This window comes from Peromyscus leucopus, chromosome 15 (genome assembly GCF_004664715.2).
Source record: "Peromyscus leucopus breed LL Stock chromosome 15, UCI_PerLeu_2.1, whole genome shotgun sequence".
Lineage (NCBI taxonomy): Eukaryota > Metazoa > Chordata > Mammalia > Rodentia > Cricetidae > Peromyscus > Peromyscus leucopus.
Window position 1 is genome coordinate 11,310,364 of NC_051076.1, and position 26,002 is coordinate 11,336,365.

Consider the following 26,002-nt stretch of genomic DNA (forward strand, 5'->3'; position numbering starts at 1 on the left):
CTATAGTTAATGAGTGATTCCCTATCAACATACACAGGAAAAACCTAACAAACCATTTAAGAAAACGTTAGTTTGGAATATGAATATTAAGATACCAGTACAAGTAACTACTGGGTGGTTGGAACTAATAATATCAACTTTAATAAAAATATACTAATAATATTTACAGAAATAATAATTAGAGGGAGAAGGAGTACTATAACCAATTTTTAAAACTTTTTCAGTTAATAAAGTAATATATGAATTTAAAATTAGAATAGGTGCTACTGAAAAGTAAATGTTTAGGATAGCAAATGAGGGATTTCCATAAATAGACATAACAAAAAATAATGTGTGATAAGAATTATATGTCAGCTATACCAGTGTACTTAATGAATGATAGTCACTGCAGAATTTAATGTGTGAATAGAAAAGTTATCTATTAATGACAAAGAAAAACTACAAGTAAAATTTACTAAACCAAAGGAAGAATGTAGCTCTGAATGATCCTACATAAAATTTCTTAAAAAGACATACTGTCTTAGTTACTTTTCTCTTGTTTTGATAAGCAGTTTCTAAAAGACAGTAGCGGGGGTTTCACAGAGTGAATCCATGATCATCACGGTGAGGAGCATGACAGAAGGCAGCCAGGCATTGTGCTGGAGCGATGGCTGAGAGCTTACGTCTTGATCCATGAGCACAAGACACAGAGAATATTACATGACATGGTGCTGGGTTTTTGAAACCTCAAATCCACCTCCAGTGACAAAGATTCTCTAACAAGGCCACACTTCCTAAATCTCCTCCAATCAGTTCCCCCAACAGGAAATGCAAGTTTTAAATATGTGAGCCTGTGAGGGCCGTTGTCATCCAAGCCACCATGGTCTACTCCCTGGCTCCCATAGCTTCATGTCCGTATCATAATGCAAACTGTATTTAGCTCAACTTCAAAAGTTCTCATACTTTCTCACAATCTCAACAGAGTTTAAAACTGTAAAGTCTCTTCCAAGACTCAACGCAATCTCTTAACTGTAAACCCCTTCAAAATCAAAAGCAAAAAGCAAATTACATACTTCCAATATTCAATAATACATACTATACATTACTATACCTGAAGAGAATTAAGGGAGCTTAGTGAGGAAATACTGGACCAAAGTGAGACCAAAGCCCAGCAGGGCAAAGTCCAAATCCTATGGTCCCATGTCTGATGTCAGAGTGTTTAGATTGCTCCTTCCAGCTTTGCTGACTGAACACAATTCTCTCTTGGACTGATTCCACAACCGGTCTGCCCTCTCCTTGCTGAAGTCTAATGACTTTTGCATCTCCAACAACTTTGGGTCTCCAATGCAATACAAGCTATGCTTTCACAGCTTCACACAAGGGCTTTTCAAAGCCTCCCCTGACACATCCCTGGTCAAAGCAGCTTTCCTTAATTGCAGAGGGAAATTCCACAGCCACATGGACAATACTCCCAAGTTCAACTGCCTGCTTGGGGTAGAGTTTGATCCTTTAAATTACATTTGCCATTTGCATAAGTTTCCTTTTGTTTTTACTATTTAGAAGCAGAAAACTCCTCAGACCTCCCCTTTTTAACAGATGGAAGCTTAACTGTGTGGGATCTTCTCAGAGCACCAGTCCCTTTATGCCATTTCAGAACAAGCCTTTCTTTAATCTTTCATCTCTCAACACCATCCTTGATTCCAACATTAAATTTCCTGATGCTCTTTTTCACTTCAAACTATACATTTTGTTTCTCTGTTTGTTACAGTTTCTCTTTTTCATTATAGACCTGCATAAGAGTGATTACTAATAACCACACATCAGAGTCAGTGCTAGGCTGTCTTGAAATCTCCTCTGCTATGGAAATTGATCCATTATTTTTAATTTTGCCTCAGGTGGATTCTTAGGACATGGGCAAAAAGCAGCCACCTTCTTTCCAAAATATCAATCACAAAAGTGGTTGCTAGCCCAGTTGCTTCTATCATTCCCCTCTGAAACTTCCTGGGGTTAGCCTTTATAGTCCACATCTCTTTCAGCACACTTGTCTTCCAAGCTTTAGTAGGATGGCCCTTTAAGTATCACTTCAGTGTTCAATCCCTTTCCTAGTCCAGAGTCCCAAGTTGTTCTTCATTCCTCCAAAAAGCACCACTAGCCCACTCCTGATACCAATTTATGTCTTAGTTACTTTGCTATCGCTGTAATAAAATGTCATGATCAAGATAACTTAAAGAAGAAAGGATTCATTTGGGGGCTTACAGTTTCAGAGCATTAGAATGTATGACCATCATATTGGGTAGCATATCTTTCTCAGAAAGATATGGTGCTGGTAGAGAAGCTGAGAGCTTTCATCTTGATCCACAGCCAGGAGTCAAAGAGAGCAAGTATGAGTCTTTTGAAACCTCAAAAACCTGCCACTAGTGACACACTTCCAAGAAAGGCACACCTCCTTAATCCTTCCCAAGCAATTTTACCAACTGAGGACCAAGTATTGAAACATGACTTTATGGTGGGTATTATCATTCAAACCACCATACATTCCTTTATACATTATTCAGCATAAATTTTTTTTTGTTTTTTTTCGAGACAGGGGTTCTCTGTATAACAGCCCTGGCTGTCCTGGAACTCACTCTGTAGAACAGGCTAGCCTGGAACTCACTCTGTAGACCAGGCTGACCTCGAACTCACAGAGATCCGCTTGCCTCTGCCACCCAAGTGCTGGGATTAAAAGTATGCACCACCACAGCCTGGCTTATTCAGCATAATTTTAAGAATACTAAAGAAAAAGATTCTCACAATTTTTAGTCTAGACAGAAAATGGAGGGGAAGTATTTACTAAAGAAAAACTGGCATAGGATACCTTGTCTCTTCAACATGTAAACTTAGAAGACAGGAGAAATAATAATTTCTGATTATTTAAAACAATTTAAGAATCCTAACAAAGTTTCATGTTGTAGCAAGGAGGCAAAAGACATTTCAGACATCTAAACACACTGTGTCATCCATGAACACTCTTCCAAAGAAATATACACTAGATTGTTCATTTGTAATCAAATGAAAATAAAATCAGGGGAAACATTCTAAAGAAAGATAGGGAGAGAGACCAAAGAGTGCAAACAGCAATGAGCATTTTAGTGGTAGCACTTAACAGTTTAACTGTAATGAGCATTATGTTACTAGGACCTACAAGATGCCTTCTTGTATGTTGTCAGGAGAATTCACATGGCACCTGACATCTTCTTTCTATACATCTCCTTGGACAAATTGAATAGTTCCTCTTCATTCTTCTGAGGAATGACAGGCAATGGTACTGATAATTGTTATGGCAGTGTGTGATGTCGCTTGGTCTTTATTACTGTGACCTAGTGCCTGACATAAACTAGTTAAGGGACAAATGACCTTTTGGGCTCTTTGTTTCAGTGGGGTCAGTTGGCTTTATGGCCTTGGGCAGCAGGAGCATGTGACAGATGAGATCCCTCATTTCATGAGAGCAGGAAGCAGAAAGTAGGACAGCAAACAAGGATTATAACAAGGAAGGGGTTCCCATGACCAACACCCTCCAAACCATGTCCTGAAGGGGACTCCCACACAGCACAGGCTCCCTTCTAGACCCCAACTCAGGCACAAACCACACCCAAACACTTGTTTTCGCAGAGAGACCCTTTACTAAGCAGGGAAGAAAAGTTAAAGTGGCTGCTTTCTGACTCAGGCAGAAAACCAGCAGCAAATGACCTTGCAGATGTCATTCTTAAGAGGAGAAGAAGGGGGAGGTCTGTGTTAGAAGGGGCCAGGGTGGGGCAGTGAAGGAGACAGAGAATAAAGGAGAAGGGGAAGGGGACAAGGAGAGAGGCAGGGGGATTTGTCCCGGGGGACAAAGGACTGCCTCTGGATAGAGAGGAGACACACAGGCACATGGGCAAATGCAGTTTATAAAGGTAAAGGGGGAACCCCTGTGTTAGGATGAGGTGTTGAATTTTAATTGGTTGTGTTAATTAGGTGAACCAAAGGGGGCTCCTGATTGCTGGACTTTGGTAGTCAGCCTCAGGAGGAAGAAGTGGCTAATTAGGGACTAGACCTTGGTGGCCAGCTTTAGGACTGTAATCTAAGGGTTTTTAGCAGGGCCTAGGGAAAGGAGAAGGGCAAGGCCTGCCAGAGCCACATGCTGAAGTGTGTCCCTTCCAGTCCTGTCTCCTCGTTTCCACAAACACCACAGATAGCAGCACCCTAAGCATTCAGATCATGACCAAATGAGGACGTTTCATGTTCAAACCCTGGCAAGTCCTTTTTTCCAGCCTTTAATGTCAAGTTCCTCCAGACTGCTTCAGCCCACACGAATGTTCTCTCCATGTACTCCAAGAACTTCCCAGCCTGCTCTCATTGCCCAGTCCTGAACCAGCACCCAAGTTGGATGATTTGATTTGGATGTAGCAATGTACTGGTTTGTTAGTTTATTTTTTAACTTACTATATTTACTTTTGGGATTGTACTGGGATTGGAATCAGGGGTCTTTGGAGTGTGAGAATGTACTCACAGCTATGCCTCAAAGCCTTGTTTAAATTCTTGGTAGTCAAATAAGCCAAGATATTCTGCAGGCTTTAAGGATTTTCGTCTTTCTTGGAATAGTCTTCCCAGCCAACAGTTATAAAATAACTCTTCATTTGCTTCTAACCTGATTAAAGTTTTACAGTATTTTTGCCCTGTCTTGTGAGTACATTTATGCATATGTGTTGTTTAAGTTGGATCAAAATATAATTGTCTCAATAGCATATGAAGAATAGACAACAAAAAAAGAATAGGCTTCCTCTCCTTAATAGTTATTAAATATTACAAGATAGTAAAAGAAAAGCATAAAGGTTGCAAGGGAAGACAGATATAGTGGCTCACATCCATAATCCCTCTACTTAGGAAGATGAGGCAGGAGGATGACTATGAATTTGAGATTAGCCTCAAAACAAACAAGCAAAACTTTTAAAGGAAGTAGTAAAATTATCCATTTACTGATAATCCCATAAAGCACTCACAGAAAGGGATTTGGAAATGTGAAGTGAGGCCAGGGTTGGTGGAACATACCTGAAACCCTGTAGCAGGAATCCTAGAGAGTCTTATTAATAAAATCAAACCCAGGGCCAGTTATTGGGGTGAAATGCTGGAAGATCAGAGAGACAGAACAAGTCACATCTAACCTCACCTGGCCAACTGCTCAGCTGGTCTTGTTTCCTCAGACTGGATGCTTCTTAGCTGAACTGTGCTGCTCAAAACCTAAAAGCTTAACCAGCCAAATGCTTCTAGTTTCTGGTCTTCACGCCTTATATATCTTTCCTTTCAACCATCACTCCCTGGGATTAAAGGCGTGAGTCACCATGCCGTTTCCAAAGTGGCCTTGAACTCACAGAGATCCAGAGGGATTTCTACCTCTGGAGTGCTAGGATTAAAGGTGTGAGTGCCACCATTTTCTAGCCTTTGTATCTAGTGGTTGTTCTGTCTCTGATCCCAAATAAGTTTATTAGGGTGCACAATATTTTGGGGACCACAATACCACCACAAAACCTAAAACTGGGAAGGAAGGCAGAAGTGGGATGATAAGGAGGTGAAGGCTATCTCTAGATAGGTATGGAGTTTGAGAGTAGTGTGGGCTAAATGACAACCACCACCACTCAAAGAAGGGAGAAATAAAAATAAATAATATTACAGAATACAGGGCAATTCACAGTTAGGTAATATAAATTATAATTTGAAAATAAAACAGTACCATTTCTGATCACACCAATATACATGTAATTTGACTCAAAAAATGTCACTTTTTCTATTGTCCATGATAGACCCCAGACCCAGGGTACTACCTTCTCGAGGGGGCGCCCCAAGAACCCAGACTCCAGTCCAGTTGATGCAACAGCACGATGTTTTTATTGAAGCAGCTGTACAGTCGGGCAAACTCTTGTCCTGGGAGCAAGAGTCACATCTTACTGTAGTCACATAGGTGCTTTTAAAGGAAAACGCCACAAAAACCACAAGATTACAATTCCCATACAATTTCGTTTTGATTGATTTATGTCTAGGGGCTAATTTCCCAAGATCATGATCTGATCACAGAGAGGGTACAGTCTTGTCCGCATGCACATTCTTCCCAAAACCTCAATGGGGGTATCAGGGGAGGAGTGGAGTTTACACAAAGGTCACAGTGGTCCTTCCTAGAACACCTGCAACTATCCCAGTCACAGTTGAGCACATCTCTTAACAGAAATCTTTTTACATTGTTACATTGTTACAGGGGTGGTTGAATCAGCTTGCCCTTGGACTAGATTTTCTTTTTAGTTCCTTATTTCCTGGGGCTTGGGGGTGTAAGCCTGAAGGGTTAGGGTCTTTCCGTCCATATAGAAATGAACTTGTATGTATACAATTTGTATAAGATTACAAGATAATTTTACATATAATTCTTTTCATGCAAAGGCATTCTTTAAAAAATTATTTTTGCAAGAAAAAACTGGTATCAATTTGTATTTTTTTATATGTATGGTATAGACACAGCAATTTTAAAGGGGATAAATCCCAGCACTCAGGAGGCAGGCGGATCTCTGTGAGTTCGAGGCCAGCCTGGTATACAGAGTGAGTTCCAGGACAGGCTCCAAAGCTACACAAAGAAACCTGTCTCGGAAAAAAAAATAAAAAAATAAAAAGTTTAAAGGGCATAATGGATTAGTGAGATGTCTCAGCTAGTAAAGGCTCCCATTTCCAAACATCACCATTTCCAGCCCTGAGTGTGATTCCTAGGACCCACATGGTGGAAGGAGAGAGCTGACTCCTGTGAGCTGTCCTCTGACCTCTGCATCCTTGTCATGATGTGCACATGCACACACAAATGGAAGTTTCAAAAGCATCTATAAATAAATTTTGCACATCATGACGTGAAAAAAATCCTTGAGTAAAAATATATTTAGTCAATTTTAGAATGTAGGAATTTATAGAGTCCTAAAGTATGGATCTGGAAATAAACAAAGCAATCTATAAAGGTTTACAGTTTGAAAATTGGAGGATGGGGGAGATTAGAGTCTTAGTAATTTCTATATTTTTCTGTGTTAGTTACATTTTTATATTTAGCATTAAGTAATCATAAACTATGAAATAAGCAAATCAATATGAAAAATATGTTATGAGAAAAAAATGTTGTTTTGGAACCAAAATTAAATTGTGCATAAAGATATTGCTATTAGAAATCATGGCCCTGACCTTGAAAAACTAGATTAAGTAAAATGTTTTTTTTAAATGATCTTTAGGCACCGTATAGTAACCAATGTAGGATTTGATCTCAAAGAGGCAAACAAATGAGATTAGCTAGATAACTTCCCTAGTTTGTTTGTTTCTGCCTGGAGATGAGTGATGTACAATTCTGACCTCTTCAAAGTGGAGCATGAGTATCTGGCTCTATTCAGTAAGTCTTGGGGAAACAAAAATATAGCAAACTTCACCTGTAAGCAGGAGTGAAAAAATTCCGTCAGTAGAAACAAACCCGGGAATATAAAATTGTACAATTAGATAAGGTTTTTTTAAAGTTACTTTTCAAATGTATTTAAAAATCAAGAGGAAAGCATGAATATAACAACTTTATAAGAAATGAAAGAAAAACGAAACTTTTAGAAATTAAAAACAGTAGGCTCTCTCTCTCTCTCTCTCTCTCTCTCTCTCTCGCTCTCGCTCTCGCTCTCGCTCTCGCTCTCGCTCTCGCTCTCGCTCTCGCTCTCGCTCTCTCATATCAAACTTAGAAGGTAAAAAGTTGCAAGTCCCAACTGATGATTCACTGCCCAAATTCTTCACACATCAGAATGTTCTCAATAGAACCTTAATCCAAGCATCAAAACCAGGACGTAGTAATTGTCAGCTTTTACTGCTGTTTCACTGTGAACCTCCAGCTTTGCCAGGTTACTTAATATTTTTAGAAGATATATGCATCCTGAAACAAAACCAGAGAATATCCTCACAATCTTTATAGCTAAAGGATCCTATGTGCCCACCACTCAAGAAGGACATTGGTTTCTAATGGTTGCTGTGGGAGGTGGTACCATTTTCTTCCTTGGTATAGTCACTGATAATTTACCTATGCTGTAGTAAATAACCCAACCCACAATCAGGCAAGCAACCCTAATTAAACACAGTGGGGTTTTTTTGTTTATTTGTTTTGTTTGTTTGATTTTAGTTGGGAAAGGACTGTTTGGGAAGAAGAAGGATATCTGTGAGAAAGGGAAAGGAATCAGAAGGTAAAGGGAAGTGAAAAGTGATCAAAATTGTTTACATGTATGAAATTGTTAAAGAAAAAATAAAATGTTAAAGGATCCCATTTGTCCTGTCTTTCTTAGTTCTCTTGAATGTGGCATATTTTCTCTGTGTTTTTTTATGATTTTTTTTTTACCCTTTTGAATATTACAGGTTAGTTGTCTTACATTGTCTGGGTATTTTTCCCCCATAAATACAGGGCACATATTTTGGGGAGGAATGGCTTAGGAGTGACACTGTGATCTTCTTGCTGTACTGACCAATTTCATGTGGTCTTGAGTGGTTCTGTCACTGGTGGTATTTATTCATTTCAGCCATCTGACAAAGGAGATGACTATGGGACTTCCCCCTAGAATATTCTTTTTCCCATTTAATTAAGGGGTGTGTTTTAAAGCAGGTACTTGGAAACGGTATTTCCTAGTCCTCATCCAACTGTAAATGTACTTATTGTCAATGTGGGCTCATACTCTGTCCTAGCCAATGAGTCCCTTTTCTCTCCTTATTTTAATGCTGACCTCTGGCCAATGAGAACCATGTCATACTTTCTGCTGTGTCATGTTCACCACAAAACATCCCTGTTTTCTGACTAAAGAAAGTATTCCCGTCTCCTCACCACCCATTTTTCCAAAGAGACATTGTTCCTTTTAGTACATTCACCTTGTCACTGGGAGTGTTTCTGGGTACTCTTACTCTTAATGGATGAAGCTAGGGACTGTGTATATATGTGCACTAAGACACATTTTACGGCGGTGTTGATTTCTGTGTCAGCCAGTGAAGATAGAAAAGCCATCAGTTCGTTTTGAAAACTGTGTTTCTTATTCAGCATCCTGAGTTTCATTCTGAGGTGCTCTGTTGCTCCTAAACTCCTGAACTCCACCATTCCTCTTGTCTACATCCTAAAAAGCTGGTACCCCAGGAATGCACCAGCAGACCTGGCTTCTCTTCACTTTTCCAACTGTGAGAAGCCTGCCCTTCGTTTCCCAGCTTATGCTCACTTTACTGGGCTCTTTTCCTTCTGTAGAACCAAACTCCTCTCACCCCAGAGCGCACCCGTCTCTGACGTAGATACCCTTCTTAATGCAGTCTGTCTCCCATGCTGAACTGTCATCTCCCTGCCAACTGGAATGCCTTTCCCAACCTTTGTCGTCTGAGTAGCTATGTTTCCTGCCCTCACAGGTGGACCCTTTCTTCACCTTGCCGTGATTCCCCAAGCCAAGCTTCTTGTCATAGAACATTCCTTTCTGGGCACATATAATGACATCCTACCCGACTCAGGCCCAGTATGTGGCTATTTTCCTTCCCCATGAAGACTCAACTAGCCCATATGCCTTTATCCCTTTGTAGATTTTCCAGCAGAGGCATATTTTTTCCGTACCCATTTACTTCTGGATTTGTTTAGGAAATGAAGGGAAGTGAAGAAGAAGAGTAAATAAAAGATACTTCAGCATGCACTAATAATAGTCTTTGTGACAAATTGTGATATTTCCTGAGATCTAATATTGAGGTCCTTTCATCCCCACATTCATTAACCTGTTAAATAACAACAACAATAGTAGTAAGAATATTAATGAGAAACAAAAATGGAGCTCCCAATTCCTAAGAGTAGTGCTGTTTGTTGGCATCAAGTCCCTTTTATCCCAATGTAATGATGATTACAACATAAAATATGGATTAAGTTTAATTGCTCCCTTTAAGAAACTTAAAAACCACCAGGCCGTGGTGGTGACGCACACCTTTAATCTCAGCACTCGGGAGGCAGAGCCAGGCAGATCTCTGTGAGTTCAAGGCCAGCCTGGTCTACAAAGCGAGATCCAGGACAGGCACCAAAACTACACAGAGAAACCCTGTCTCAAAAACCAAAAAAGAAAAAAGAAAAAAGAAAGAAAGAAACCTAAAAACCTTGAGGACTAGCAAAATTATATGCAAAACAGTCATTCTACACATCAACATATCTGACAACATAGGTCAGCCAATGTTGGAATATTATTCCTACAGTCTACAGTCTAAAACAGTTATCCATTGTCTGGTAATGAAGAGGGAAGAGTATGGGGTTTGTAATCTTGTGTTTATTTATTCATAGCTAATATATGTGGGTCAGACGAAGTCCAGTCTGGAGATATGTAAAAACAATATTTGCATATTACTGGACAGATCTTTACCCATCTGCTTTTCTCATTTTTCTACTCACTGCCAGTTAATTCCTGGCCTCTGACGTGCACACATACTATTCAAAGTTACCATGCCTATAGCTGATGACAAGGCAACCAGAATCTTCCTGCTTCCTCTTGATGTTTTATTGCATTGCTGTTAATACTTGGGGTCCTTTATCATTATTAATTCATTCAGTATTCACTGTGATAACACTGATCATAATAAATTTATTTCAAATCCATGTAGATGTCATAATTTATTCACTGCTATAGGATTTACATTATAATCTGGAACTAATTATTTTACCATTAAAATAAAGTGTTACCCACAGTTTTTCATTTTAAATATAAAATGTCTAGTGGTTCATGACATGCTGTGTGAGCACTCAGTGTCCCAGTGCTAACTAAAGTATCTGTAAATTTCATTTGAAGCAGTTATTTTAAAAGAACAACAGAAATACATCTATAGAAGTAAGATTTCAGTGCATAAGTAGTATGTTGGTTACTAGTAATTTTTAGTGTTTCTTCCAATTTGTGCTATATGTATATATACTTATGAATATAGCATACCTTTTATATTTATATACGTTATTATTAATACTCCAGAAACAGATTAATTTGCCACTTGACTGGTATCACCAGGAGAGATTTAAAAAAAAAAACTCAAACTGCTGTGGACTTGACTGCTTATGTTCTTTGTGTGGTGACAGAAGGAAATGATGAATGCAATGTGCAGTATATTAACTAATGTGTGGACTCTAAAAAGGTATTACGGGAGGCTGTGCACCTTATTCCCATCTCTCTTTGTTGCAGAGGCAGACATCTGCTGACTGTTGATAGAGAGCAGGAAAAAATGTTTCAGTCATTTAACAGACTGTATTAAAATGAGAAGTAGATCTAGTAGAATCACATTAGATGTTAATGGTAAATGGCTAATAGGAAGAGTCAGCTTTATCCTATATCTTGGGCTTTATCTCATAGCTACCTTGTTGAATGGAATTATCTCTGCATTCTTCTTTGAGCTCCCTGCTCTAATGGACACTGTAATTCTGTGTCCTTGTTGTGTGTGTCATAAATGACATTTTATATGCTTCCCCATCACATCATGCTATTAACTTGGATATAATTTTAAAAGAAGAATGAAAAACTTCCCCTTACCCTGTAGCCCCTTGCATAGTAATCTTGTTGCCATGGTTTCCTATAGCATTTGATGCTTGCCAATCAAGTACCCAATCAATTCCTTTTTTGATGTATTTCCAGTCACTTCTATGACACAGCATTGTATTTTTTATCTTATACTTGAGCCAGTTTTTTCCTTATTTAGTTTTACTCTAAACTTTCATAAAACAAAGATTGTAACCTGTGGAGATGTGTGGTTCACTGTCAGAATGATTATACTGTATTCCAAGAATTCTGTATCTATAGTATTACATATCCTACTCTGAAAGTCCCAGTCGTCTGCCTTCATTTCCAGTCTTGCATGCCTTCCTTCATTTCTTCCCTCCACTCTCTATTTCTTGTCACATTTTGTCAGCTCCTCCAATGTACCAGATACTTTAGTATGTATGGAAAATAGATAGGTGTAGAATGTGAGCCCAGCCTTGAAGGCTTGACGAATAAACGTGTTATCATTGGTATGTAGAAGGCTTTAAGCATGCAGATTAATCTTCCTGGAGGTTGTAGTTAGAAAACCAATTCAAAGAGTTACTGCAGTCTAAGGGTGAGGAGAGCATGGTTTGTTCAGGGAATGAATGGAACAGAAGACTCCCTAGATGAGGGGATTGTGTCTGGGAATGAATGGAATAGAAGACTCCCTAGATGGCAGACCGAGGAGGTTTTGTTTGGTATTCTAGATGCTGTGACTTCATTCAGAAGTTTTAAGATGTCATCTGGGGTTGGATTTTTAAAGCACTCAAGAAAACAATGGCATGCTTAGATTTGTTTTTAAAAGATGATTTAAGAGACCAGTAAGGTGACTCAACAGAAACTTGCCATGTCTGAAATGAAGATCTGAATCCATCCTCAGGATCCATAGGATAGGAAAGAACTGATTGTAACACAATTGCTAAATGGCCTTATTAATAATAATTTAAAAAAAAAACAGAGCCAGATATTGGGGTGAAAGCTGAATGATCAGAGAGCAAGCCAGCCACATCTTAACTCTAGGAAATCCTCAGCCAAAGAGAGAGCTACTTCCTGTATACTCATGCCTTATAACCTTATATACCTTTCTGTGCTCTGCCATCTTACTTTCTCTGCACAGCTACATCACTTCCTGTGTATCTGTACAGACCTCTATGGTAAACTAGTGCTGGAATTAAAAGCATGTTCTACCATGCCTGGCTGTGTTCCCCTTGTGGCCTTGAACTCACAGAAATCTGGATGAATTTCTGTCTCCTGAATGCTAGGATTAAAGGAATTACCTAACTTCTATGTTTAATATAGTGGCTGTTTTTTTTCCTCTGATCCCCAGATAAGCTTTATTGGGGTGCACAATTAAAATATCACAACTGATGCCTTCAAATTGTCCTCTGGCCTGCATTTACTGCTCCCCATCCCCAATAAAAATAAGTAAATAATGCTATAAAATGTTTTTTATTTATTTTATTTTATTTTACAATACTATTCAGTTCTACATAACAGCCACAGATTCCCTTGTTCTCCCCCTTCCTGGCCCCCTCCCCTTACCCCCAGCCCCCCCCCCATTCCCACCTCCTCCAGAGCAAGGCCTCCCTAGGACTGAGATCGACCTGATAGACTCAGCTAGGCAGGCCCAGTCCCCTCCTCCCAGATTGAGCCAAGCATCCCTGCATAAGTCCCAGGTTTCAAATAGCTAACTCATGCAATGAGCCCAGGACCTGGTACCACTGCCTAGATGCCTCCCAAACAGATCAAGCCAATCGACTGTCTCACCTATTCAGAGGGCCTGATCCAGTTGGGGGCCCCTCAGCCTTTGGTTCATAGTTCATGTGTTTCCATTCGTTTGGCTATTTGTCCCTGTGCTTCATCTAACCTTGGTTTCAACAATTCTCCCTCATATAGACCCTTCTCTTTCTCGCTAATTAGACTCCCAGCGCTCCACCCGGGGCCTAGCCGTGGATGTCTGCATCCAGATTCCTCAGTCCTTGGATGGGGTTTCTGGCACAACTATTAGGGTGTTTGGCCATCCCATCACCAGAGTAGGTCAGTCCCAGCTGTCTCTCGACCATTGCCAGCAGTCTTTTGTGGGGGTATCTTTGTGGATTTCTGTGGGCCTCTTTAGCACTTTGTTTCTTCCTTTTCTCATGTGGTCTTCATTTACCCTGGTCTCCTATTCCTTGTTCTCCCTCTCTGTTCTTGATCCAGCTGGGATCTCCCGCTCTCTTTCCCTCGACCCTCGCCTTTCATTGCTCCGACTCATGTCCAGGTTGTTCATGTAGATCTCAGCCATTTCTCCATCATTGGGCGATCCTCGTGTCTTTCTTGGGGTCCTGTTTTCCAGGTAGCCTCATTGGTGATGTGAGTAGCAGTCCAGTCATCCTTGTTCCACATCTAGTATCCTCCTATGAGTGAGTACATACCATATTTGTCTTTCTAAGTCTGGGTTACCTCACTCAGGATGATTTTTTCTAGATCCATCCATTTGCCTGCAAACCTCAAAGATCATTCATCCCAGGGGTGGTAACACATGCTTCCCATCCTGTGGAGCATTGGGCAAGAGGATCCATCATTTTAGGCTGGGACTACACAGGAGACCTTATTCCAAAAAAGAAAACCTTTTAATTGGTAGATTAGATAAAAGACTAGAGTGGGAAAGACCATTTGGGAAATAAGACTTTTGTGACTAATTAGTTTTAAAAAGGTGAAGTCTGAACCAATGCTGACTATTGCTTCCCAGTCTGATGGGAGCCATTGTTTTGATAACACTGCCATTCTTGACAAAAAGCTGCTTAAAATGAATAGCAATGAGCATGTTTCCGGAGAAGCAGGTTGAGACATGTTTCTTTGCCTATGTTGAATCCAAGGCACCTAAGGAGTAATCCCAACACTGGCATTTCAGATACAGTGCTTAGGAGTGCTACCCCTTTGAGAACCTGTCAATTGATTCTTTTAATCCCTTCTTCCCCTGTTCTTTCCTACAATCTCTTCCACTTGTGAATTTATTTTTTACCTTTTAATATAATATTTGATTCTTCACTTGTTTTAATTAATGTTGTTATCTTCAGGAATATTAGTTTCAAAGCTTATATACATATAATGTGCATATGTATGTCTTTGAGAAGCATACTAGCTTACACACAGTTTTTATGTGGTAAATAACTTTGAATTAATGAATAACTTATTGGCCAACTAGTATTTGTTTTCCTGTAAGCTTCAGAGATAGCATTTTTAAAATAATATGATAATAATTAAATAGATAATATTTATTTGTGGACTTGGAGAGATGGCTCAGTGGTTAAGAGAAATTTCTGCTCTTGCAAAAGACCCAGGTTTGGTTGGCAGCTCCTACATTAGACAGCTGACAACTACCTATAGCTCCAGTTTCAGGTGACCTCCATGGGTACCTGCACCCACATAGAGTACATACACTCAAGAATATACACATAAAGTAAAAATTCATTTTAAAAATCTTCACTTATTGTTTTTTTAATTGGGGTATTGCTGTGTTATTCGGGTAGACTTTGAGAGCCTGGAGTGCAGCAATTCAGGTCTCCTTTTCCCAACCTGCTGAACGCTAGGATTCCAGGACACTGGTGTTTGGTCCTGGAATACTAAGTTCTGGCTCTGAGTTGATACTATTCACCACTCTTTACCCTAGGTTCTCTATGCTGTGCCTATGGTATTTTGACTGAAGTTAAAAAAAAAAAAAAACTAATTTAAGAAACTTGACCAATAATTCTCTTAAACTTAAAAATTGTCTGATAGTTTTCTAAGAGATTGTATAAGATTCTTTCATTTTCCTACTTTAATGGCAAAAGCATTGTGTGGCTACTATATAGTAACTTAATGAATCAATGGTTACTAAAATTCTCCTTTCAGATTTCATTCTCGAATTCTGGGTTCTGCAGAGAATTACATTTCTGGATGTGCAGTATCATATGTGTTCTGTTCAACAACTTCTTATAAATATGAGAACATAAATACTATGCTGTATATTTCCCATTAGTATGCTTTATCTACCATTTCAGATGTATCGATATACTTAATTTTCTACAAGAATATAATTGCATTCCCCGTTATTTCTGTACCAGTCTATCTTTGATTAGATTGCTCTTCCTGTTTCAATGTTTAGTACAGTGCTACAATATGAAAACACAGCTCTACTAACAATCGTTTGGTATAGTCAGCAAATATTGGCCTTGGCGGGGTGAAAAGATAGCTGGTGTGAGCTCAGCTAATCATGTTTCATTGCACTGTCCCAGTGGATTCCATCCATAGATAATAATTTTAGAGGTAATACCCTACAACCAGATCCGTTATATTCCAGGAAGCTATCAAGAATGGCAGAGTTTGCAACTAAGCTTCATTTTGTGGCATTACGAGGTGACTGAGGCTCTCAGTGTTAGAGCCAGCATCATAGGCTACCAGCTCTGAAACCTGGGAGTGTGTCTTTCCTACTTAATACCTGTAGCAATTCCACACAATGCTCACTTCCTTCTGAATAAAACCACTTGATAAAAATAATAAAAAGCTACTTTTAATCCTGTTTTTGGGGTTGAAGGGTAATTGTTGCTTTACAAAATGTAAGAATGTTTATTGACATGAAAAATGAACTTTCCTTTTTTGAGACAGAGTCTCACTGTGTAGAATCCATCTGTCTCAGCTTTTTACATTCACACCATGCTCATGCGGATATGTATTTGTACGATCACTTTGAAAACATATGCAAAGTAATGGAGAAGTAATTAAGCTCTTGAAGCCCTGAGTTCAGTCCTCAGCTCCCATGTAAAGATGCCAGGTGTAGTGGTGCAGCTAGTAATCTCAGTGTGGAGCAGCAGCAGGCAGAGATTCTTGGGGCTGGCTGATCAACCATCCTAGCCTACTCATCCAGCCCCAGACAGTGAGAAACCCTGCTCCAAACAAGCTGGCACCTGAGGGACAACACTTGAGATTGACCACTGGCCTCTTCACATATACACACTTGCATGTGTAACCGCACCTCCATGAGAACACATAAATGCACACAAAGACACACAAAATGTAGAATATGTTCAATGTTTTTTCCAATTCTATGATTTATTTTTATAAAAGCCTTTACTTCAGAATATGAAAAACTGTCCTGAAATAATATATATTTTTTCTCTATTAATCTATTTGTTTAAGTTATTTGCTTTCAAAGTTAATATTTCTTGTCTTTAATGGTTTATGTGTTTGATATCCTGTCTTTGAAATAACTTATCAGATTTGTGGTTGTGTGCTATTACTGTTGGAGCTTTTCAAATTGATAATGTAAAAATCTAAGTTTACTTTGTTTCCAATCTATCAAATTCAAATATCATTGCTTTCCTATTGTTTGACCTTAGTGGCAATGCTGTGGTTTACCTATATATAACCTGGGTTATCTGTCATCGGTGCTTAGATACATGTGACTGTTGGGCACCCTTGATGTGTCTTTGTAGATATGCTTCTGTGCACAGATGTGTACTTTAACTGTATTTGAAAGCTGTGAGAGGGAGAGGACTAACAGATGAAGAGAGTAGTTTGTATTCCTATCAGCTTGTGGTTCTTGATTACCACTTTAATTGAAGGTAATGCACAGGGTGTGTCTTTTTACATTACTTTTTAAATTTCATGTATATGTGCTATATTTACATCATTTCCTATCCCTCTAACACTTCTTGTGTCTTCCCTACTCCCTCTCAAATGCATGGTCTCTTTTTTGTTTTTTTAAACATACACATATATGAACAAATATATAATTACAACCACTAGATCCATCTAGTTTTGTTCATATGTATAGGTTTTTAGGGCTGACCACTTAGTACTGGATAAACAGTTAAGTGGTTCATCCTTGTGGAAGACTGATTCTCCCTCTCTCAGCAGCCACTCACTGCTTATAGCTGTTCATCTGAAGGTGAACACCCCCTGCATTCCTGTTGGCCAGGTTATCTGAATCAATGAGCTTCAGGTCCAGTGACTCTGTGTTAAAAAAATAAAGGGTGATTGAGGAAGAACATATGCCAACCTCTAGAAGCTACATACACATATATCCACCTGAACGTGGGTGGTCATATGCACATACCTACAGAAACCTAGTCAACAAGAAAGAAGTGTCGCCATGTTACCTACTGTTCATTCAGCAAAGATGAGGTACTAACTGTATGCCAACCATCTTCTAAAAAATATATTCTGTAGTCCATAGCCCGCTGTGCTATTATTTTATCAATTGGCAGTGGAAAGACAAGATACTTTTGACATCAATTAGAATCAATACAGAAAGATGTCTTGACTCAACTTTTCTCATTGTAAGTCAGTAAAACCTAAGAATTAAGTTTCTTGTTTTTTTTATAAGCCTGCAACATACTCACTGAATTCTTTAATATAAGCCAGCTTGTAACAGAGTAGGTATTTTATGATAGATTCATTTGAATTAGAGGCAGTACATTTAACTGATGAGTGAGTTAAATATGCAGGCATTTTACTTTGCATGATACATGTGTAGTGACATTTAAACCATAAGTTCAAATAATTATGTTTTTAAAATACTGACAAAGTAGCACATTGTTTTTCATTCCCTAATAAAAAATTGCTACCAAATTAATTAGTAGCATAACAGATGATTATAAAAATAAAATAGGCAAAGCTGTTGAAAGCTCATGGCTTCTCAGAGAAAGGTTAATTTTTAAAACTCATTTTTTGAAATGTGTTTTTCTTAATTTAGTATTTTAATTTCTTTAAAATGACATGTGAGTTGTAATTACCATCTTAGAAGAAATTAAAAATTAAGGTTAACAGGTTGAATTACATTAGTTACTAATGAAATAATTTAAAATATGTTTTAGTACCATTGACGAGTTTAGAAAGAAAGAGAATGATGCGGCTGTGACAATCCAGAGCTGGTTCCGTGGGTGCCAAGTCCGGGCATACATCAGGTATATAAATTTACCATAGAAATCTCATTTACAAACCAAAGTGCATGCCTCAGAGAATCACAAGTTGTTTATGTAGCATTTATTTCAGATAACCTCTTATTTCTCTCAGCAATGAAGTCATTAAGTTTATGTTGTCCCTATAAAAGAGATAAAGAATACTTCTGATTATTTCTTACTGATATGTGAATTATATCTGCCATATGTACACCTTAAACAGTTCTCAATATTGTAAGTACATTTGATCAGATATCTCCCCCCAAAAAAAGTTCCCTGTGAAGTGCATTTATAGTAACCAATCAACTGATGGGGCAGGAAAGGGAGAGGGGAAGAGGAATCTTGTTATTTCTCAACATGCTGGTTGATGCAAGCAACGATGTTAAAATGATGATATTCTAATCATAAAAATGATGGATCTCAAAAAAAAAAAAAAAAAAAAAAAAACCCGCCGGGCGGTTGTGTCGCACGCCTTTAATCCCAGCACTCGGGAGACAGAGCCAGGTGGATCTCTGTGAGTTCGAGGCCACCCTGGACTACCAAGTGAGTCCCAGGAGAGGCACAAAGCTACACAGAGAAACCCTGTCTCGAAAAAAAAAAAAAAATATGATGGATCTACCCCATCTTAATTCCTCCCATGCTTTTCTTTGGTGTTCAAAGCAATTTTTAAATGTTCTCTTTGATTCTAAGTCGGGGTAGGCAGTACAGGCTGCCCAGCAGCACAGGGCCTGCCTGGTATACACAAGGTCCTAAATTCAATCCTGGTGGAATATCTCACATGTGAACAGATATTTTCCTAGGTAAGTTAGAAGAAGAATATGCCTGACCTATAATAACCCCGAAAGCTGGCTGAGGAGTACACTTCACAACACTTCCTCATTTTACCCAGAGCTGTAAACTACAATTTGTAAAGTAAGTCCTCTATTTTCACCTCAGTGCAATCTAGAAACATGGCCATGAAGACCATTCTTTAAGTTCACTTTACTCATGTGATGCCTCAGAAACACTGGAGAATATGAGAAAACACAAGGGCACATGTTTGTTGACATAAGAATTATTTTTCCCAAGTTCTTAACATGATTTTCATCAATAATTCCTCGGTCATTTCTCAACATATCAACTGAACTGTTCATAGTACACAATTATAGTTTATCTGTGCCTGGTAGCACAAGCCTGTCCCTAGCTATTTGTGAGACTAAGCCAGGAAAAACGCAAGTTCAAGGATAACCTGGGTTACAAGCTGAGTTCAAGGGAAGCCAGGGTATCCCAGTGTACACCTGTGTCAGTGTTAGGGATGTAGGTCTGTGGTAGAACACTTGCCTGGCATGTGAGAAACCCTAGAGTCAATACACACACACACACACACACACACACACACACACACACACACACGGGGGGGGGTTGAAAATAAAATAATAAGGCCTGAAAACTATTGAAGTTAAATAATATCCAATTATAAGCCCAAGAGGAAGAATGAACATTATTTAGTGTTCCTTTTCTCTATGTGGTTAGTAATCTCCCAGAGTAAGTTCTCATTCTTTAAAATAGCACCTTCCTAGATGTGTAACGGTTTGTGGCTGACAGCTGAGGAGGGTATATTGTTGCAGGGAAGGCAGTTTGGAGGGCATATGACACAGCATGGTCACAAGACCCAAGGGCAGCTGATAAATCACCCATTTGTCCCCAAACCCAGCCGTAGGACAGGGCTCATGGGGGAGTCCTAGCTCTACCGTGATAAGGTTTGCCATTAGGAAATCTGAGCAACAATGAGCCTCATTTTCTCCAAGGGTGAAATGCCAGACTCTTTCTGCCGACTCTGGCAGACAACACCTTTTCTGGCTGAGAACTCATCTTAAGGTGAAAAAAAAAGCTTTTATGGTCAAGGGAAAAAAGTTTACAAAGAGTCAGGCATGGTAGGACATGTATCTCTGTAATCTGAGTCCTTGGGAGGGTCTCCACATGCCCAAGGCAAGCTGGGTTTACATAATGAGTTGCAGACCAGTCATTAAGACTTTGTATCAATGGGAAAAGAAACAAGATAAAGTAGAAACAATAAAAATAAAATGAAGATACATAGAACCTTAAATTTGAATTTACCTTGTGAATTATAGAACAATATTTTTAAGAATGAAGAACATCTTGGTTTTGATGAATGCATACTAATACACATATTTTCATTGTAGGCACTTGAACAGGGTAGTGACAATTATACAAAAGTGGTGGAGAAGTTACTTAGGCAGAAAACATTACCAACTTATTGTTGAGGTAAATATAAACTTTATCTTATGCCAAGATTTGAGTTATTCAGCATTCTGTAAGATGTATTTTTACATGTAGTTTAGAAATTACTTATGACAAATAGTTATAAATGAACTGTTACTGTTTAAAATGACCCCCAGAAGTCTCATGTACTGAAGGCTTGTGGTGGTGCTAGTTTGGAAAATTCTGGAAACTTTAAGAGGTAGGGTCCAACTGAAGGAAAGTCACTTGGAGTATGTCTTTGGGAACTGTCTTGTTCTAGCCCTCACCTCTATTCCTCCTCCTTCCTTCCCCATCTGCCTTCCCTCGACCTCCCTTTCTCTGCTTCCTGGCCCCATTCAGTGATCAATTTTGTGCCTGTCTGCTGTGCATTTCTACCTGATCATGGCCCAGAAACAATGGTGCCCATTGATCATTAGACCAAAACCTCAAAAACCATGGGCCAAAGCAAATCCTGGCTTTTAAATGGGCTTCCTCTGGCTGTGCCAGTGCATAGAGGAGAGCACAAGGTCAAATCTGACCTTAATTTTGCAAAGGAGGCTTTTCTAAGAAACTTCTTATTTTTTTTTTCCATAAGTGATTAACTTCATTGTACATAAACCATATTAGCTATTTTAATCTTAATACCTTTCACTTTGCACATTTAGGAGACTTAGGTGTTGATGAATATCTGGATGTTCTAGTGAGGTCTTTGCAAGCAGGCACGTATCTTATTCTTGAATCTCCCCCATTGTCAATGACTGTCTCCTCTGACAGGCAGTCAACAAGCTCATAAAGCTGTTAGCTAGGTAAATGCAGACATGGTTTCCCTCCATTCTCCCCTTAATACTTTCTACAAAGTAGTTTTATAGGTAAACGAGATTTCAAAAATTAGTAAATAAGGCTAGTGGATAAAGCTCTTGTCCCCAAACCTGATTCCTGAGGTCAATCTGCACAACCCACATGGTGAAGGAGAGGACTGATCCTGCAAGCTGTGCTCTGACCTCCCATACCTGCTATTGAACACATATACATACATACAAATAAAGAAATAAAGGTTATTTTCAAAAATTTTAAAGAAATTATTTTTAAATGAATAAATAATACTTCCAATATGACTTAATTGAATATTTACATATTTGTAAATATATCACTATATATTTGAAATTGGTTTGATAAGCATCAAATGATTGCAGGATGTCTTTATGCTGGTTGGTAATTTACAAGTTGTAGCTTGAGTTTTCCTGCCTTGCCTACAGTCAGGACAAATCTCTCTCACCCACCAGTCCCACAGCCGCTCATACCCAACCAAGTAAACACAGAGACTTATTTTGCTTCAAACTGTATGGCCGTGGCAGGCTTCTTGCTAACTGTTCTTATATCTTAAATTAATCCATTTCTGTAAATCTATACCTTGCCACGTGGCTTGTGGCTTACTGGTACTTTACATCTTCTTTGTCCTGGCAGCTGCTGCAGGCAGTGACTCCTTCTGCCTTCCTTTTCTTTATTTTCTCCTCTCTGTTAGTCCCACCTATACTTCCTGCCTAGCCACGGCCAATCGGGTTTTATTTATTGACCAATCAGAGCAACTTGACATACAGACCACAACCAAGTGCAGAACATTTCAGACACTTGCAATCAGGCCCATGGTCCTAATCATCCTCTATGCGGACCTGCTGGGTAAAGCCACGAGGAACCCGAGAACGGACTCCCACAGGACATACAAAACATCCCACAGCAACAAGTAAATGCTATTTGCCAGGCATTTTGCAAATTTATATATTAAGATGCTCTTTAAAACTTGGCTTTTATGATACCCATTTGGCAGGTTGTGCAAGCAAGGCAGAGACTTGCCTGTGTGTGCTTGAAGCCATAGTCACATATGTACAACCTTAGGCAGTTGTCATTGTCACGTGTGACCACTTTGATCATTGCTGACATCCTGCATTGACCTTCTGCCAGGACACACAGTGTGCCTCGTTGTTGCTGTAATCTCCCCCCAAGATGCTTAGCACATACTATCTTATGAACCTTTTTGTGAATGGATAGACAGTGAAAACTAATTTTTTAAGCGACATTATTGCTGTTCCTTTATTAAGAAGCAAAGATAACCTGGATCTGACTGGTCATTGGTTTGATTACACCATGTCTAACTTCTTTCATCAATTGATTTTGATAAATGCACTATTCGAAATATAAGCCTTTGAATTGGTCAAATGCCTGTTTCTGTTGGTGTTTTACATTTTAGATAGGAAACTTAGGAAGAATATTTACAAGTCCATAATTCCCTACTTGTTTCACCTGCCAGGCCAGAGAGTTTCTTTTATTTTTTAGATTGAATGCCAGGAACTTTGGCAATTACCTTTTGTTTAGTATATATTTGAATAGCCATTATGGTAGATTTTAAATTGTATGGAGGTGGAGTTCTGCTTCTATCTGAACTTAATTATGCTACTTCAATGGAGAACTTTATTTCATACTTGAACCCATTTTGTCCTTCACAGTGGAAAAAATGTCAACATTCTCCTAGTCTTTTCTGTCAAACACGTTTCTTTTGATGTCTCTTAGTGCTGTATTTTAAACCCAACTTTGCTGTCTCCCTTTTCTTCCCAGTTTTGATATCTGGCTTTCCTTTAAAAAATTCACTGTACTTTTATTGATATTTAAGGCCATTTAAAAAGTAATTTTGAAGCAATTTTAGGTGTATAGAAAAGTTACAAATAGGTACAAAATACTTCCATACAGTAATCACTCGGGTTTCTGCTCTTAGAGAAAGGAGTTCATATTATTACTTTCTTGTCTCTCAAACTTTTTCTTTTATCTCTATATACATATTGCTTTGTTATGTGCATTTGTATACATATTTGTATCTGTGGGAATACATATGCATGCATTTAGAGGCCAGAGGACCTCATATCATTTCTCCTATGTCTACCTTTTCTTGAGACATGTATAGATAACAACTGTGTATATGGACAGTTAATGCAGTCTCTGGAGGGTGAGGAAATGACCCTTGAACTTAACCTTGGTATGGTGATATTTTATTTGCACTGAAATGTGATTTTATTTGTATGTTAATAAATAAAGTTGCCTGGGGGGTCAGAGCTAATAGCAAGCCATAGCAGAGCCAGGCGTTGGTGGTGCACACCTTTAATCCCAGCACTTAGCAGGCAGAGCTAGGTAGATCTGTGTGGTCAAGGATACAGCCAGCATTGGAGACACACGCCTTTAATCTCAATACCAACCATAGAAGACCTGGAGTTCTCTACAGACAGGCAGTGATGAGGCAGTCATGTGATTGGTTTTACAACCAATGAGAAGGCAGAGCAGAAAGTCTATATAAAGACAGACAGGAAGTAGGTCTCTTTCAGAGAGGTCTCTTGGCTGAAGAGTCTAGCTGCAGCAGGCGGGTAAGGCTCTTAGCTCTGATCTCTTGGCTTTCTTCTTTGCATTGGCTCTGTGTTTCTTATTTAATAAGACGGTTGGTTACATCTACACCTTGGAGAAAACAGTGTGAATGAAATTTTGGGGGATGAGCTTGGAATTGAAAACAGTGAAAACAGTGTGGATGCTGATCACATGGCACAGGGAGTATGGAGAATAGCAGAAGGTTGGTGAGGACTAGATGTGACCTTCAACATATAGTTCTCTGACTTTTAACGGGAAACTTAGAGCAACTTATTGCATTCACCTACTCCTAGGAATGTTTTGTGAAGTGAAATATACAGATGATCTCTTCCTTCATGTTTTAGATGGTTCAAAATCATTCTCACTTTACCTCAACCTTCTCCTACTGGCTTGAGACTAGGCTGTATGTTGTGAGCTGATGGGACATAGGTTACACCACAGCTGACATTTATGAGGCTTCTTGCTCTTCTGTCACAAGACCTCACTACTAGACTGCTGCTTCTGCACTAGGCCTGAGATGGAGAGCCATGGAACATCAAGACAGAACTTTCACTCACATGAGAGAGAAACCATTTTTGTCTCATAACTTTTTAACATAATTACATTTTCACCTCAGCAAACTCCCAGATAACCCAAGTAAGTTCTTTATGAGACAGGATACTCAGGCTTGGAGAACTATATTTAGAGGGTTGTTAGTTTATGCTAATGTCAGGACATATCCATGTGATGATCTTTTAAGGCATTGGTCCTGCCTCAGCAGACAGTTGGGTCCATCATAACTAGTATTCAACAGACATCTTTTAAACTGAGCGGTTGAATGGGAGCCTAGATTAAGGATCGCAGAGGTGAAGGTTTCATAGTCGTTATTATTAATGACAGCATCTTCCACCTCATGAAAAAGGTGTCCAAGCAGGAGAGCAGTATATAAAGAGATGGACTTTAGTTAAAGATGAGAATGAGCAGAAGGGTGTGTGTGGGACATCTTTAATCCTAGCACTTTAGGAGAAAGAAGCAGGCAGCAGATCTCTGTGAGTTCTAGACTGGCCTGGTCTGCATAGTGAGTTCCAGGATATCCAGGGCTATGTAAAGAGCCTTGTCTCAAAAGTAAAAAGCAACTGGGAATGAGCATCAGGAAACAGAGTGGCCTAGTCTTGCCTGGAGCTGCCATCAAGGGAAAGACCAAATCCTGAGGTTTTTATAGGCTGTTGTTTCAAAGAGACATTTCCTCAAAATATTACTACACCAGAATATTTTTTTCTAGATTTTAAATAATTCTATGACACCAAAACAGGTTATCAAGTCCTACAGTATCATGTGGTCCCCACTCCAATGGCTTTTGTAGTCTCATAAGAGCAGAGCTACTCCAGCTTCTCTTGTGATTAAACAAACCCCAGCCTCCTGCCTGACTGTTTTTGTCACCATCTGTTTCAGCATGCCTAGTGACTTGCTTTAGTTTCTGGCAGTCTCTCTACCTGTTGGATATCTTGGACTCCAGCACCTTTGGTTCACAATGATAGGAACACATTCATACTACAGAGGATTCTCTGAATCTTTTAACAACCTCTTTATGTCATTGTGTTCTGTGACTTCACCCATGGTTAACTTCAGTTGGATACTTAGTGGTACTGATGTTTGGGACAGTAGCTGCCTCCTCTTTGTCCTCCTTGTCTTCCTCTGTCTTATTCTACTCCTCCATTGTGGAAACCACGATTCTATTATTTTTCATTCTTTGAAATTTTCATACATGCATATAGTGTGGCTTGATCAAATCCACTTTTCACTCATCTCCTGCAACTCCCCCAGGATCCTCTCAACCATTGTGAATGAGATTATTTCCTTGATTTCTTTTCAGTATGTCTGTTGTCAGTGCATAGGATAGCTATTGGCTTTTGTTCATTA

At 39.1% G+C, this 26,002-nt stretch overlaps 1 protein-coding gene across 1 annotated transcript in view; it reads left to right on the forward strand.

The window, feature by feature from the left end:
- Positions 1-26,002, forward strand: part of Spata17 (spermatogenesis associated 17) — a 174,577-nt gene that overhangs the window by 6,066 nt on the left and 142,509 nt on the right. The window contains 2 exon segments of the mRNA XM_028876740.2: positions 18,374-18,463; positions 20,641-20,722. Of these exon segments, the coding sequence (XP_028732573.1) occupies positions 18,374-18,463; positions 20,641-20,722 (172 nt within the window).